We start from the raw sequence: 17,730 nt of genomic DNA, 5'->3' as shown, positions 1-17,730 counted from the left end.
CTCTCCTCGGGTCATCCAATTTAGCTTTCTGCCAACAGAAAACTCCTTTCTACAGTCAATTTTCAAGGATTTTATTGAGTCTGCTTTTCAGCACTCTACCAGATGGATTTCAAACCATTTCCTTTAGGAGATTAATTCAGTCTAATAAGTTCATTATTTGCGCCTGGTCAGTGACCAAGGAAAGATAAGCCAGACTCTGTGTACTTGTTTCCTCCTCACACACTGTTGGCAAGTTTTGCTATGTGGCAAGTTTTCCATCCAAGTGTCAAAGTCTGTTCACAACAGCGATACAACAGAGCCACAGAGACATCCGCGTGAAAACCAAGTGCCCGCATTTACAGAGGGATACTGCTAACTTGTTTATAGCATCATAGTGACCCCCTTTTCTACCTTGCAGTTTGAAAACCTGGAAATCAGCGGCCAGCAAGGGAAGATGAGTTCCTGTTGACAGTCCCCTCTCCCGAGGTTGGAGTCTGCAGGGAGCGTTTGCCCATTTTGGTGCGGTCCAAACTCCTGTGCCAGCCCGGGCTGCCCTGCGGCTGTTGTGCGACAGCACAGGCTGAGGGGCGCAGAAGATGGCCAAACTGTGCCATACGAATCGCACTCTCTCACCAAGCCCCTGCAGAACAAGGAATCATGAAGTCAAGGTGCAGCACCTCCTTCCCCAGCTGTTGATGTACCCAGCACCAGAGAACTGTTCTATAGCATGACTTGAGAACACAGGTTTGCAAGACAGGAAACCTTTGAAGCAGGTTTGAAGCACTCACCTGCCAGAATACCCCGGGTCAACACTAAGTATGATGATGTCTCCATGCTCTTCTGTGCAGAAACTCTGCTTTGAGAGCCAGACGCAGCACAATTTTACTAGCACAGCATTGTGCCATCCAAATGGTCTCCGTCAGATTTTCTATGGTAGGAATGCTTTAAGAAAGCCCTCATCCCTCCTTGACAAGTCCAAATCCCTTAAATAAACAAACACATCACCAGGGTCCCATTTACAGTACAGCTATACAAATGTATTCACTAGCACAACTGAAAGGACAGTTTGCTATTGTACTGGGACAGCAAGAGCATCTTAAAATGACTTTGCAAAAGAAAAACAAAGAAAACACAAAAAGAAGGAAAAAACGCACAAAACCAAAGCCAACCCTAAACCCAACCCTCTGCTGAGCAATCAGAAGATACTGGGGGTTGAGAACTAGTCTGGAGCTGTGTGCCACTGTCCCGTGTGGTATGGGGAAACCCCAAGTGTGCTGCTGTTGTCTTAGACTAGACAAAGGGCAAACTCAGTAGCAAATCCAAACAGCCTGTGAAATGTTTTCTCTGTTAGTTTGTGGGGCTTAAACTGATCAGATGGCAAGTGGTAGTGGAGTTTTTAACTGCAGTGCCTGCCGAGTACCACCTAGGGTGCCACTCTTCTCAGGCGCATCTCATACCCACTGTCGCCAGCCGAGGATGGCAAATGGGCACAGCAATAGACAAAATTAATGTTGGTGGGTTGTGGTGGTTTTTTTTTGTTGTTTTGTTTTGGTTTAAATTTTTAACAGTGCCACTCAACACACACTAAACTCCTAATACTCTTGCTCTATATTGTTAGAAAATACAGAACTCATCAACATGACTTTGCAGCTGCTTTCAAAGCAGGGTTTTGATGGTAATATCCCCAGGGAGACAGAAAAAGACCAGTTCTAGCACTTACAGCACAAATTTCCATTCTTTTTTTTCCCCTCCAAATCTGAGCAAGTCTATTTCTACATGTGAAAGCAGAAAAATATACTTAATAACCAAAAGATCTACATTGCTTTAGCAATATAGTTGACTACGGCTCTTAAAATATCATGGAATAAATGTGTTTGTATAAAGTCTTCCTCTTTCATTATCTTATACTTGCAAGTAGCAAAAGAAAAGCTGGCTACTCCATAAGCCTTTGTTTGTTATTAATTCCCTTAAGTTTAGGAAATTATTTCGTTCTAATTAATTGTTTTATTTTTTTCATCTCATGAGAAAAATGGTCGTCTTCATCTTTCATATGCAAAACAGCCAACAAGGGAACAATTTTTCATATAGAGAAGGAACTCCAATTAATAGAGATCTTAAATACTTGGGGAGCTGTTATGAGTTCTGCCATTGATCAGACAGCTGTCTGGAAACAAAAAAATAAAAAAGGTCTTTCCAGGAAAGTTCCATAATTAAAAGTAACCCAATTCCTTTTTGTTTACAGTTTTTTCTCCAATACAGATTTGCTAAATTTACGTCTCTTTTCCAAACACTTTTACTGGAACCGACATGCTGCACTGCCCTCAGTTTTGAATTTCCAATGCTGCATGGACATTCTAAAGCATCACTATACTTTTAATAACTCAGTTTTCAGTATCTGCATTGCTATGGAATTATTATTTCCAAATTTCAAATATTCTGTCTTAAAAAAACACCACCACCACACTGTCACAAGACTAAACAGAATTATATGCACTTTTAAACACTGATTTTTAAGTGTCAAAAAGAGTCTGTTCTGAGCTTCTTAGTTCTTCAAAACAACCTCAGGAAGTTTTCCATTAAGCCTGTAACACTGTTTGAACAGAATTTTTTTCAGAAGGATATATAATGGAATCCTGATAAAAATAGTTACAGAAAAAAAGCACTGAGAGGCACAGAGCTCTGGAATATTTATATTACCCAGGCAGACAACACAGAGAACCCATCAGTGAGGTCAAAAACTGCACTACAGAGAACAACTGGCAACAGCAATCAGGTATACAGGGCCATAAGCAACAAATGCACAAAACCACCAGCTGTATAAAGTTGGACACTGACTACTACCTTTGAAAAGGGCAAAATAACAAACTGCAGTTATTCCACTTTCACAAATGAAGTCCATGTAATACTGATTCTAATACCAAAAATATGTCATACAAGCTAATGAAAAGAAAATTTAACAAGTGCATGCATGCTGTAGCAAGCCAAGAAAGAAATACATTTACATTTGTATTAGTAAGACTCACTGGCTGTGCCATCTTGGATGCTTTAAGAGCATAGAAATGAAAAATGACCATACATTACCGAAGCATACGCATGAGCCCACAGAACGAGTTCTGGCAATTAACAGGAGGAGATTGCCAACAATGCAGAAATGAGTCAGGATGAAAAGAAAGGAAAGATCTTTTACAAAACTAATCCTATAGAACTCTTATCTGAGATGGCAAATTCAGTCATCCCCCTTTCACAAAGGAAAAAAATGATCTTAAAACACAGAGGTGGAAACCATGCTCCTTTGTAAACAGATACATGGGTGTCCTGGTTTCAGCTGGGACAGAGTTAATTTTCTTCCTAGTAGTGAGCATAGCACTGTGCTTTGGATTTAGTATGAGAAGAATGCTGGTAATACACTGACGTTTTGGTTGTTGCTAAGCAATGTTTATACCACGTCAAGGACTTTCCAGAGAGAAGGCTGCAGGTGCACAAGAAGTTGGAGGTGATATAGCCAGGACAGCTGAGCCACACTGGCCAAAGGGACATGCCAGACCATATGACAACATCATGGTCGGTGTAAAAGCTGAAGGAAGTAAAAGGAAGGGTGGGACATTCAGAGCAATGGCATTTGTCTTCCCAAGAGACCGTTACACATGTTGGAGCCCAGCTGTCCTGGAGATGGAAGAACACCTGCCTGCCCATGAGAGAGGCGAATCCATTCCCTGTTTTGCTTTGCTTGTGTGCACGGCTTTTGCTTTACCTATTCAGCTGTCTTTGTCTTAATCCACAAGTTTTCTCACTTTTACTCTTCCAACTCTCTCCCCCATCCCAATGGCAGGGAATGAGTGAGCAGCTGTGTGGTGTTTGGTTGCCGGCTGGGGTTAAACCACAACATGACAACTCAGCAAACTTCCCCAGAGCAGTGGAGCCAGGCTGCACCTTATCAGTACTCCTCTTCTGGTATCTACAAGTTATTCATCAACAAAATGAACTTCTCTAATGTGTTTGCTAGTCAAACTGCTTACACAAACCCACTACAGACTAGTTGTCTCAAGCAATTCTCCTATCACTGTTGCTGTATTTATGCTTCTGTAATGGAAATAGGTCACCTACACTAGAACAGTACATTTTGTTTCTGAGCACAATAGAGCAGCTTCCCTGGCAGCCAGGCTGCCTTTGGACATAAAAAGTACACTGTATATACATATAGTTGTGCACTGAAACCCCCCGAGGTTTCCACATTTATCACAAGAACAACATACGGTTACAGGGAAAAAAAGCTTCAGGCTCAAAATGGGGAATCGTATCAAAAGTATAACAACATCAACACCACCAGACTGGATGAAACCAACAGCCTGTTTGGTCCAGGGTTTCCATGACCCAATGCCAGAGATGGAAGCTCCACAGAAAGAGAAGCACAGTATATCTGTGCTTGCTACTGCAGCCCATGCGAACTCAGAGAGTTGATTTAAAACTAAAAAAATCCCATAAGGTCTAGTACCCTACTCCAGATGCATTTGTATTAGCTTTGGACATGGCAGTTCAACAAGACTCCACTTTTTGGGGAATTATTGCATAATCCTCCGTCTCAGCATTTTCCTGTGGTAGCAAGTTCCACTGACTTACACACTCTCTAAACCTCCCTCCCCCCTTTTAACCAGTTGCAAAAAACCCCACAAAAACAAACAAACAAACAAACAAACAAAAAGCCCCAAACAAAACGAAACAAACCACTGCATTTTAAAGTTTTGTAATTTAGAAACAGAACAAATGCCACCAACAGGCACCCCACACATAAACACTGCCTCCAGGGCCACCTGGAACAGAAAGAAAGCCAACAAGAGTTTCTTGAAATCTATCTGAAACACAGCCTCTTAATTCTCATTTATGTTTAGATCTATCAAGATTGCTTTACAGATTTTCTTTAAACAACTGTGGGCTTCCCAAAATTAAGTCACAACATCTGTGAAAAATATATAGTACAAACAACCAAATATAGCCATTATAGTTTCATTGTGGCTCTACTGGAAAAACAGAAACAAAAAAATAAAACAAAACAAGAAGTGCAAATTCTGAGCGCTTCTGTTTCACAAGGGGAAAGGGGAAGGGACATTTTATCAGGCCACTGTAGCATAAAACACATTGGACAAGCAAAGAGCCAGAGCTCTCATCTCCTGCCTTTTCACTCTGGGACAAAGAGTGAGTGTGTGGGGGACACAGTCTCTTCCCACACATACAGGGGGTGGCAGAGGCCGGAAACTTCTCTACTGAAGACACCAACCTCCTCCAAAAACCAGGTTTTAGGTAAGCACTTCATTCTGATGAAACAAGCAGCTTGATTTTTCCAAGCGAAAATTTAAAACCCAAGTGTAAAGAAGTTTCAGTATGAAACAAAGGCTTTATGCTTTCTGTTCTAAAACTTCAAAATGAGACATTTTAACACCTTTTAAGCCATTTCAGGTTTTGTTCTTCTGAGTCATGGAAGTTCCTGTGAAAGGAAACAACTGTAGCAAAATAGTTTTATTTGTACAAAACCCAGTTCCATCAAAACTGGCGGAATAACACTTTTACATGGTAGCATCATACAATTAGAGGACAGATTCAAACACATTAAAAACTGGATACCACAGAAATCCAGGTACCATGGTGATGAAGAGTTATAAAAGCCACAAAAAACATGGTCACTAATCACAACCTGCATGTGGCAACTCTGGCCCTAAACTGAGGTTTCATGATATCAGAAGCAAAGCTATAATTGGCAATAATGATGGGGGGAATAATTGTGATTCAAAAGCATTCACATATTAAGAAACAAAATTCTCCCAAAACTTACTTTCTTCAAACAAATAAATTAAGAAACCTGCATTGTCCAAAATGCATACCAAACTATCTATAGATATTATACTATGAGCATACTGTATATACACAAATCTATACGCAGGGATACCATATGTAACCCAGAAAAGGTGTGATATCTAAGAAAGATTCAAAAAGACTAACCCATTGAAACTTGTTTTGAGCTTTGTATCTGGCAATAAATATTTACTAAAGAAATAGTTTTCAAGAGGAACTGCCTTTCACGTTAAGGTTTAGGGCCACTGGTGCTGCGACATGATAGTGGAAAAGTTCTACAGGTTTAGGACACCTATGCTGTTTAAAAAATCATTTGCAGAATGACTGACTGATGCTTTGAGAAACACGGTCAGATAAACAGGTCGGGATTACGTCACTCCTAACACAGGTATGAAATGCAACTGCACTTTTCCTTTAACTCTATGTATAAAATGATTGGAAACACTATTGCGACAAGCCTGGCTTAGGACACAGGTGCCTGCTATGACTGGGAGATAAGGAAACCAGAGAGGATTTTGTCCTGCACAAAGACAAGCTGGTCTGCAAGGTCTGAAGGTCAGACTACCTTCTCCTGAAGGTCCAGATCTCCCCGCCCACTGCCAGCCGGCCCAGAGCCCAGGCTGAAGATCCATCATCTAGTCCAGTTTTTTAGCTTTGTGGATAACCCAAGGCCAGGCGGGCCACCTCAATCACCTGGACACCACCGTGTCAGGATTCTCCACAGTCACACTGTGAGCAGCAACAAAACAGGATCCAATGTTCTGCTTCTCACTAACATTGTGCAGAGAAAAGAGAAAATTATCCTCACTGGTCGTGCTCATCTCCCAGGACATTTCTTCATGAAAAACTAGTTTCTTGATGATACAGATGTCACCTTCTGTTATGACCTGCAGATATATCAGGTCTCTCACAGCCAGTTCCTCCAGCTCTTGGACTCAAGTGGACTGTCCCAACACAATGAGAGGCTGCCAACCAAGTCTTGCCTGGCATCTTTTCTCAGCCAAAGCCATTGAACCCATGGGTAGAACCGACATTCTCAGAAGGATCTCACATATGGAACAAACTGGTTAAAAAATATTTGGAGTTTCACATAAAGTGCAACAACTCCATCACGATTTAAACATGTTCTCTATTCCGCAATATGCATTCAAATGCTAAGTAAAAGGATGAAAGGTCCATGCAGGTTTTTGTTTAAGATAGAGCTGTAATTCTTGGAAATAGTCAATGCACCTTACTTTGAGTCTAAACAAAGACTAAATAAATAGTGAAGAACTAAACTGCAAAAATCACAATCACTACAGAAAATCCACCACTTCCCTACTGCCTGAAAGATTCTGAAATTATGACTTCTCTTTTTTTCAGTCATAGAAATTTTATTTTGACATTAGAAACTGTTCTAAGAATGTCAGTCTTAAAACAGAACGGCAAATAATGTGACTTTCCCTGTAAATCTTTTCTACTAATGGAACCAAAGGAAAGAAGTCCAATAACTAATAGAGAAGTGAAGAAAATATAAACAAACAACAAAATAGAATAATTAAAAATAAATTTAAAAATTTAACTTTAGTTCTGCAAATATAAATAAAACCTCTTCTGAATCCAACAGCAGTACGATGCGAGACATCATGATACTATTTCTGGTTTCCCAAGCTTCATGAGTCTGTTTTCAAATGCAGAAGTCAGATGACTCGCACAGCTGTAATACTGTATGATTAACAAACGTGATGTCAGTCACTGCTGACCACACAAACACTTGTTCCCAAGTCCTTATTTTCAACTGCTAAAATTTCCGTGAACTGTTGTTGAACTGCACTAGACAGGCTTCCCCACGCGTGCAGCTGCAGCTGCTCTAACAGTGATGCAACGCTGCTAACGGGACCAAGGGCTGCCCGGGAACCCGAGGGGAGGGGAGGGCAGCCCCACGCTCCCCGCTTCTTGCTGTACCAGACACACCACCTGGGGACAGCAAGGACAAGGGACGGGGAGCTGCAGAACACCATCTCAGAAGCACAGCACCCACGTGCTTCCAAGTTCCTGCAGTCAACAATTCGCGGCTGTATCAATGAGGCTACTGCAACAACTTTCACAGGGGACTACCCACTGCTAGAGAGGGATTGACAAAAACCTAACAACATTTTCAAAACATATCCCTACACTTCCCTTTTCACATGAACTGAAGTGGAAATATCTGTGGTACCATTCCAAGCTATCTTTGGAAGAAGGCTATATTTGTCCACAGACAGCACAGAAGGGGGAAAAAAAGCAAACCTAAAAAGCCGAGTAACTGTGAAGATTGTTCAATAAATGGGGATATGAATAATAACAGTGGAAAGCAAGGAGCTGCTGTTTGCCCCACATCTAGAGAAACAAGACAGGCTAAGGATGCTGTTTCACAGTTCTTCACCAAAGGTCTAGAACACACAGCCAAAACAAAGACTCAAGCAAACCAATTACAGGCGGGCTGAGGCAATGCAAGAAAGAAATCACTCTTCAGTTCTATCTCTGGCACATTAGCAATTTCATCATTTATAGGGCTACTCAGGACAGATGTGTCAACATTTGCCACTGGTTTAACAAACTACTATTAGCAAAACACACTGGAAAAAATGAAAAGCAGCACAATAATGCCCCACAAGTATCTAAAGAAATCTAGCCAATACTCCTAGGTGGTCACCCAAATCTTCAGATATTTTTTATCTATCTCTGAAACTGACAATTTCTGTTATTTTACATTACATTCCCTGATAGTTTTCAGCAGGAGAATGAGAAATATAATTAAGAAGTAGGTCTGTGTAATCCATACAGAGAAAACAAAAGAAAAATCCTTTCCAAGATCTCCTTGAAGCACCACCAGAAAAGAAAATCCCACCTATAGTTCAGTTAGACTCAGAAAATGGGAAATAAAACATATAGATGAAATACCACGAAGCTGACTTACACACTTAATCAAGTTTGTGTCTATAAATGTATTTCAAGGTTGCTATTGCAAACACAATTGTAAATATTTAAGAAACACATTAGACTAAAGTGACAATTTTTCCGCACCCAATAGAAAGTTTCTTCTTCATAACACTGTGTATCACCCTTGACACTAATCGTAAATGACATGATATATGCTTTAATTAGAAGAACCAGAAAAAATCCAAAGGTTTTTGGGTTTTTTGGCATGAGTATTTTAAGAATACATATCCAATCCCATTAAAATGAAATAATTCACATTACTATATTGTTATTCTTCTTACACCTTACAGATAATCTCCACCCAGAATTGCAGTAGCAATTCAGACAACCGTTGTCTCAAGTTCCTTTTTATGTACCAACACGGCAAGGTTGCTCTTCTCCCCAATACTACGGTCTTCTATACAAGGACCCCAATATAATCCAGAATTTCTACTTTGAGTCATATGTCTAATGTCAAACTACACTAGTATAACACTGACTGGCCATCCAAATGTGTGGGTTCATATCGTGTAACTCCTTCATAAAAGGTCCTCCCTGTTATGTTTATGCAGGATGCTCTAGTGAAGTTGTAGAGCTAAATTATCTGATGTAATTAACTCCGCTCATGAAAGGAGAATTTGTCTGTTCAGTGATCATCATGCTTGGGATATTTTTATTATACATCACTCCACTCTGTGCTCAATGCACCCCTAAGCTGCTTACGCAAAAACAGAACATGTGATTCATTTGTGTATCCTTATTCTTTTAAAGCATTTGATAAAGAGAAGCAATAGGTCAATTTGCCCCTGTGGAATCACACCAACTGATCCTTACAAACTCTGTAATTCCTCCCATTAATCCCATTCCTAGAGGCACGAGTAATATTGGCCAATTATTGTGTTCCAGACATATTTAATTAATATCAGGTGACACAGTTTCTCTTACTTGTGGGCTTCAGTTATATAAGCTCAACAGACGGCAAAACCTCCGCCACCAAAGGATTTTTTCTAGATGTATTATCTTCACCATCACAAAAATTTCCCTCGGAATTTGTTACTATGACGATGTATCGCTCTGGAGATCCGACAATGGCGGAGTGTTTTTACATTTTCTACCCGTTACTGAAGTCTTTGTACACATGAGAAAACAATCACGCACATATGGGATTACTGTGTTTCCAAATGCATGGGGAATATTCAACTCCTTGTGAATATATCAGAAAAAATGATTTCACCATGTAACTGCCAATGCATATTTAAATTAGTTTAACAGTCACTGATGGCCTAGACCAGCCTTGTGTTGATGTTGCACTAGTCATTAGTAGCTGAATAAATAAATATTTTAGAAGACCATGGGAAGATTAAATTTTGTTTGACAGCAGAACAGCTGAAAGATAGCCAGCTAAAAATAACAGTGAAACCACAATTTCTTCATACAAAACCTGGCCTCCTTTGGGCCTCTATCTGAAAGGCATTTGCTTTTGCAGCCACGCAAGCTCTTTGTTTTATGACCCAGACACTACAAGGAAGACTTGAAAACACCTGGCAGCACAAGCAGTGTAGCAGTAGCTCTGACATCCCACGATTTGCAAGGGGTGGAAGTTCCCCTTTCAGTTTTGGGACATGCTTGTGAGTGCTTTGGTAGCATCCTCCCTCTCTCCCTCACTCAAAAGACATCTCTCCTGTTTACTCAGCTGCATGTGGGCACTGGCGAAAGCAAGCAGTCTTTCCAGGCTGTCTTAAATCCCGTGCTGTTTGGCATGTGGCAGTACACCTCTCCTCTCCCACACGTGAAAACAGGCTACGGGTTCTGGCCACACACCCCAGAGAAGGGGGCAGCTCGATTCGCGTTGGACTAGATGACCCCAGAGGTCCCTTCCAACCCTACCCAAACCATCCTGTGACTTCCGCCCCAGGTGTGCAGCTCCACGGGCACCCTTGGCCACGAGGAGGGGAGAGCAGCGGGCACAAGGCTGAGCACACAGCACACACTGCGCAGCCGCCCCAGGGCTGCTTCCCTGACACCAGCACCCACGGGGGTGTCTCGAGGGGCTCGTCCCTGCAGGCACCACTGGTGCCAACGCTGCTGCACTGCTTCCTTCCGCCTCACCTGGAAAAGCCGTCTGCCAGCAAACTGCACAGTGGTTCTGGCAAACCTGACCCCTTAAGTCAACAGTCACTTCAAGCATTAAAAAACCACAACCCAGAGATCCTGCTTTCAACTGGTGTGTTTGCTGGATTTTATTTGCTCGTGGGGATTAGAAGGGATCAAAATCCCTCCATTCCTATGGCAGATGTGCATTACACTTCTACTTAATAGGACAATCTCTGAATAAATCTGTATGGGCATAATTAAAATACTCTTACAAAAACAACACAAATGTCAAAGTGAGGCTCTGCAAACAAGCCTTGTTCAAACACACAAATGACAATTTTAATGCCCTTATTTAAATTACTTTTCTGTCCCACAAAGCACAATAGCAGTGGCATCGCTGGGAGCAGGGGCAAAGCTAAAGTGAAAACATCCCTTCTAAAGGTGGTACTACAGGAAATATTTTTCCAGAGCTCCGCAGGAAACACAGGACAGAGCGACCTGCGCCGCAGCTGCGCTGCTGCTCCAGGAAACCCCCCACTCGCGGCACCTCCCGCTGCCGCCTGACCTCCGAAACAGGGACGGCGGCCCCGCACCCCTGATCTGCGCCGGACACAACCCGGCCCGGGATCCCCGCTCCAGGGAAGTTTCGGCGCGGCGGCCGCGCGGGATTACCCGTTACCACGGCAACGGCGCGCGGCCGAGCCCCAACGGCCGGTCCTGCCGCCAGGCAGCGCCGCGCGGCCCCGTGACGCAACGGCACCTGTCTGGGCCACGCGTTGCCAGGGAGACGCCGGCGTTGCTATGGCGACCATCACGCGCATCGGCGACAAGGGCGGGCGGCGGCCTCTCCCGCGCCAGCCCCTTCCCGCTGCTGCGCCCCGCCGGCCTCGGCGCTAACGCCGAAACTGCTCCGCGAAACAAATAACAACCATCATAAAAAATTAAAATAAATAACCCGCTCCCCCCCAACAAACAAACTCACACACACACAAAAATCAACCCCAAACCCCACGAGAGCCACCACAGCCCCTTCTCAGTCCTGGCGATGCTGCTGCCCCTGCTATGGCTGCTCAACCACATCTCCCTGGTTTTGCGGGGGCACCGCGCTGGCCGTGCTCAGCAACGCTGACCCAGCCCTGACCGGCCGCCACGTCTGGAGAAAGCGAAGAGAACGACTCCCGTGTCAGCAGCCAGGAGAAAGCAGTCGTGTCAAACCTGGGGTCTGCTTCCCCGCTTGGCGGGCGGCAGTTGTGCATTCATTACCTCCCCCCGTTGACGTTTGTCATAAGCAACGGACAGATCAAAAATAAATACAAAACAAATGAAAAAAAAAAAAAGGCAACAACAAAACTGTCCCACACCTGTTTCACTGATTAAGGCAGAAAACTGGCGCTTGCTCTGCCATGCCCAGCTGGGATGACTCTGGAATGACCCACCCGGGCAGGGCTGGCCTGGAAGAGCCGCCTAACGCCCAGCCCAGCGCTCCGGCGGGGGAAAACCCAGCCCATCTCCTGGAGCGAGGGTGCTGTGCTGGCACCTGCTGCAACGGGGACAAGCAGACACTGCAGAGCTCCCCATGTGCCCCTGTGCACGGCAGCTCCAGGCGTTCTCTCCCCAAGGCGGAGCGGCGTGGCTCGAGCGGGAGCAGGGCCGCGGGCAGGCCTGGCGTCCGACACACGCTGCGCTTCCTTCGCTAGCACATCTACAAACCGCATCGCTTAATTACATTTAACAGCTTACCTCAGACTGATGCGCGACACTGGATGAAAACATTTGAAGTTGTAAAATGCATCTAATTCTTACCTTTGATATGCCTGAGGAGATGTGGGAGGTGTATTGAACACATGCGAGTATGGGTGATAGGGTGTCTTTTTCAAAGCCTGAATAAGATTTTGTCTATATTCTGGGTCTATACACCACAAGGACCCCTTTCCAATACTCTGCAAAGAAAAAAGAATTAAAAAAAAAATCAAATATTTAATCTAATGGCATAGCCTTATTTATTTAGCAGTATTTGTCAGGAAAAGCAATGGTTTGGGTTTTTCGTTTGACAGAAGAGAACACAGTTTGCTTGCCAGAGATTACTGCTCCATTAATAATGTATTGCAACTGTATGATTTAAATCACTCTTCTGAGGGGCGGAAAGTTAGAATGAATGTTTGGTTGCTCCCCCCCGCCCCCCTCTTGTTACCAGTTAATATGAGCTAATAATATCTGGCAATTTCCCCACCACCCCATTCTGGAAAAATATGAAGCTACAGTTCCCGTTAAATGGAACATTTGAAGAAAAGTAGATTCTTTTTGAAGGTGACTTTCTTTTCCTTTTGCTGCTATACTAACAAGAAACAGGGCTAAAAAGGAGGGGTTTAAACACCCTAGCAACTGTTTTAAAAATAAAAGGACTTAATCCTTCAACCCACATGACATCAGTGCCATTATACTGCAAGAGGAAACTAATCATCTTTTCTCCCCTAAGGGGAAAAAATACCCAAAAAACCCAAAACAAACAAACAAAAAGCTCACAGTATAACCAAGACTTTAAACCATTTAAGGGTTTTGCGAAATTGCGATCGGATAAAACAACAGTTACTATATTTCTGGACACACGAAGCAACTCAAGCAGTCAATCTGTAATACAAAGACTATACTAAAAATCAGTATTTGTTCTGCAGTTACAAGCAGTGCAATTTCAGTTCTCGCCTCCAACCCATCAGAGGTCAGGGTGCAGATAGTTCGAATTGTTTTGTGTGACTTCTCAAACAAATACAGAAACAACTTTTCTTTGGCTCTACTATGAAAGCAAACAAAATGATAGCTCAGGAGCAACCTTGGTCTGCTTGAGCATATGTAAAACACCAATCCTAATCACTGACTGAACTCTGCTGGCAGGCTTTCAGGGCATTATGATAAGATTTTTGCCAAATGCTGTCATTTTCTGTGGAAGGCGCTACCACCTCTAGCCACTGTTCAACCCACAGCAATCCCTTTTCTCAACATCTATCAGCAGAGCAAGAGTGTTTCATCTGTTAAGAATAAACATACACACACACACACACACAAAATGGCACCAGAAGCAGGATCTTACTGTCTAAAGCCACCAGGAAGACCAAAACCAGACACTTGTTTCCTTTCAAAACCTTGTCACCTTGGAGTCCTACCAAGTCCTAAGCATTCCTCTGCCTCACAGATGCCTTCAGGATCCACAGTGCAACATGCAAAGTGCTTACAGACAGCAAATCTGCATTAACTTCTCCCACACAAAAAAACATAAAAATGATAAAGAAAAACCTCCCCCAGTGTCACCGGATGGCTACGCAGCACCATGTAGCAAGTCTCACTGTGGTGAGACCTGGCTTAAAAGAACAGGAGAGGGGCTGGCATGATCCACAGGAGCCATGACCGCTTTCTTGCGGAAACAAGCACATCTGCTGGAGGGGGTGAGGAAAGAACCATGTTCTGCACACTGCTCTAGTGGAACCAGGAACGTGGGGTCAAGTCTCCTCAGGGTGGCAGGGTTCAAGCATCTCTTCCCTTGCTTCCTAAGGGCATCTACCAGAGCCACGGAACAGCCTAAGGGGAGACATCTTCTGGTGCTTGAGGTGAAGCAGGGCCCTTGCATGTCCAAAAAGCACAAGATTCAAGGGTCTAGAAGGAGCAAGTAAGACTCTTGGGCTTTTGTCTTGGTAAAGCACTACAGCAGATGACCAAGATCCATCGCTGGTGTCAGTGGTGGACACTGTGCACCACACATCTCAAAACAGTTTGCAAAAAGGAGGTGGTTATGTTTAGCCCTCTTTCAAATATGGGACAATGAGCCAGAGACTTGACATGATAATCCTAGTAAGTGACTTTTTAGGCAAAGGACAGAGTCAAAAATAGAATCCAAATCTCTCAAATTCCACTTCCATGTTCCATCCAAGAGCCAGACTAAGAAAAACATAAAATTTCCTTTTAAGCAAGCAATGTGCAAAACTAGGAACATTTTTCAGGAGACAACCTTTGCTGGATTCCTTAGTTCTTACAGCATGGGATAAGCTTTAAAAAAGCACGATGCTTACATACCATCTACCTTATTTGTACTTACTGGAACACAACATATTGTTTCCAAACTTCTCTGTTTTTTCATTCACTTCCAAGACAGACTTTTCATCTACCTGGAAGGGATTACTCCCCAAAACCCAGCAGAGCCAGGCCTTACAAGGTGAAGTCACTACTACAGAGTAACTTCAAAACCTTTCATTACTGTTAAGCTACATTTGTTTGGCTTGCCCATATTCTTGCAAAAATCAAAAATAATCTCACTGAAAACCAGAAACTCTCTCACACAAAAATTATTGAGAAGAATTATACTCCTTGTTAAAAGAAACACTATGAAGGCAGATTTGCTATATTTTGACTGCAACTGAGCTGACTTAAAATTCAGCAGCACAAACAAATGCAATTTAAGCCTGAGCTCTCCAACCATGCAAAGTTCCCTTTTAAGACGGTTACTTTTGTTTTCCCACAATCACACAAGAGAGCAGAAATAAAAAGAAAACAGAAGTGTCATCCAGTTAAGAATCCTTTTTGACTGCTGGAGGCGTGAAGAGCTTCGTTAACTGTCTGTTTAGGTGCATCATTAGTCTTCCCATATACAGAGCAATCACGGGAAAGGAAATCATCGGAACTCAGACCCATCGGTTAGTGATTAATTTCCATCTTATGACACTTGGCGTGCTGCTTCACTACCTCCTCCAAGCCAAAAGTCAATAGTGGCTCCAATCAAAGACCAGGAAAGAAGGGGGGGGGGAAAGCCCTGGATTACATTTTTCTCCCAGGAGACGAGAGACACGGAGTGGGGAACAGCACCCGACCCTCATGGCCCTGGCGCGCTTCCAGGCCTCTCCACACACTGCCACCTCCCTCCTGCCCATCACCGGTTACTGCTTCTGCATTCATGCCTCAGGTCTTCAAAAACAAGGGGAATGTTACTACAAGTCCCCTTCACCTTGTTCAAGAGCAGACTATAGCAGCAGGTAAGCTATTTCACAGGTACTAATGGAGAGAGAAAGCAACATGTAGAAGTTACCCCATAAAAGTGAATGACTGAATGCTTTTTCTTTTAAAAAAGTCCTGGTTATCTTTTCTATTAAGAAATTGTTATGCCTTTTTCTGTCACTGAATATATGTATGTAGATTACATCACGGTATTGAGTACTAAATCCCACATTATGAATTAATTTGGTCCTTCTCATATTTCAAATATACAAACTTGATACCCTCCCAACAATTAAAACCAGTGCATTGCCATGAAAAGGTACATGAGACACTCAATGTCCAATGTTTTTTTTCTCCCAATGGACTGCATAGAGAAGTTTCTGAATCCTACTTTACACAACCCGTTAGGATCCAAACGAAAATGTTTGGTCAACTTTTAGCATAATTGAAAAAAACCCTTCCAAATTTAAAAATAAAATAACTAAAATGCTGCTTGCCATCTCTTTCAGTTGTTACAGTTGGCGATAATAGCATTCATTATCCACTATTAAAACTCCTCATTATAAATACTGGCTTCCATATATGAATACCTCGCAACTAACTGCCTGGCCTTACATATCACCTATCACCCGCCTGAAGCTCAAAAAAATGAAGAAAAAAAATAAAGTGTGTTGAGCTCTTTTCAAGACCAACGGCTGCGAAAAAATACATACCCTGTCTACATAAAAATTCCAGAAAATGTTTATTTGAGGAATTTTGTTCCCTGGTTATTTTAGCACAGACTTGAAATGTGCTAGGAATGCAACTTTTTTTCCAGGGTTGTTCTTTTCAGTGCCATACAAACAGTCGGCCCAAAATAAAGCCCAAAAAAAGCAGGGAGAGAACAAATAGAGGAACTGCAAGACACATGGGCTCAGAGAGATGCCAGCACTTTCAAATTGGACCTTCTGAAGCCCTGCATAGGCATTCGCTTTGAATCGACAGGGGACCGCACTGAATCGAGGGAGGAGCAGCACAGGCACCCACATCTCTCACTGAATCATCACCAGCAAGAGGGTCCCTAAGGGAACATCCCCCAAAAGGTGCAGCAGGTGGAGGGCTCTAAGATGCTGCTGCTGCTTCCCTGGTCCTTCCCCCCCGCCCTCTGGCACCTGCCTGGCCCTTCTTCTGCAAGTGCATTTCAGTCATTTTCCTCGAAGAAAACAATTTTGCTGGCACAATTTCATGTCATTTAAACTCATTAAGCTGGCTCACACAACAGGTCTGATGAGCACCCCAGTGCAACTGCAAAGCAGGGGACAGATGAAGTGAGCCAGGGAATGGAACGGGAGCTCTCCCCTTCTGCTGCAGGAGCTGTGGTGGCTCCCTGGCGCAACTCTTGGAACAGCACACCAAGAAAGGAAAACCAGGACTCTGCCTGGGCATAAAGCAGCTCAGAAGAAACAAATAATCATAGAATGTCCTGAGTTGGAAAGCACCCACAAGGACCATCGAGTCCAACTCCTGTCCCTGCATATGACAACCCCACAGTTCACACCATGTGTCTGATGGTGTTGTCCAGTCTCTTCTTGAACACTGTCAGGTTTGGGGCTGTGACACCTCCCTGGGGAGCCTGTTCCAGGGCTCCACCACTCTCTGGGTGAAGAACGTTTTCCTAATGTCCAACCTGAACCTCCCAGCACATCTTCCTGACATTCCCTCTGGTTCTGTCACTGGTCGCTAAAGAGATCAGTGCCTGCCCCTCCTCCTCCCCTTGTGAGGAAGCTGTAACCACTATGAGGTCTCCTCTTAGTCTCCTCCAGGTTGAAATGGCAGAGAAAGGGAAAACTCTTCCTGAAGAGGAATGGGAAAACTGGCATGACATAGAGCAGGGGTACACGTGAGAGCTGGAGTGAG

At 43.4% G+C, this 17,730-nt stretch overlaps 1 protein-coding gene across 10 annotated transcripts in view; it reads right to left on the bottom strand.

Annotated features, from left to right (window-relative positions):
- Positions 1–17,730, bottom strand: part of FOXN3 (forkhead box N3) — a 211,420-nt gene that overhangs the window by 92,376 nt on the left and 101,314 nt on the right. For all 10 annotated transcript variants that reach the window (XM_065063701.1, XM_065063706.1, XM_065063710.1 and 7 more), the window contains one exon: positions 12,661–12,797. In XM_065063701.1, the coding sequence (XP_064919773.1) occupies positions 12,661–12,797 (137 nt within the window). The remainder of the gene's footprint in view (positions 1–12,660; positions 12,798–17,730) is intronic.

Source organism: Columba livia, chromosome 5 (genome assembly GCF_036013475.1).
Source record: "Columba livia isolate bColLiv1 breed racing homer chromosome 5, bColLiv1.pat.W.v2, whole genome shotgun sequence".
NCBI classification, from domain to species: domain Eukaryota; kingdom Metazoa; phylum Chordata; class Aves; order Columbiformes; family Columbidae; genus Columba; species Columba livia.
This window is presented reverse-complemented; position numbering and strand designations above follow the sequence as displayed.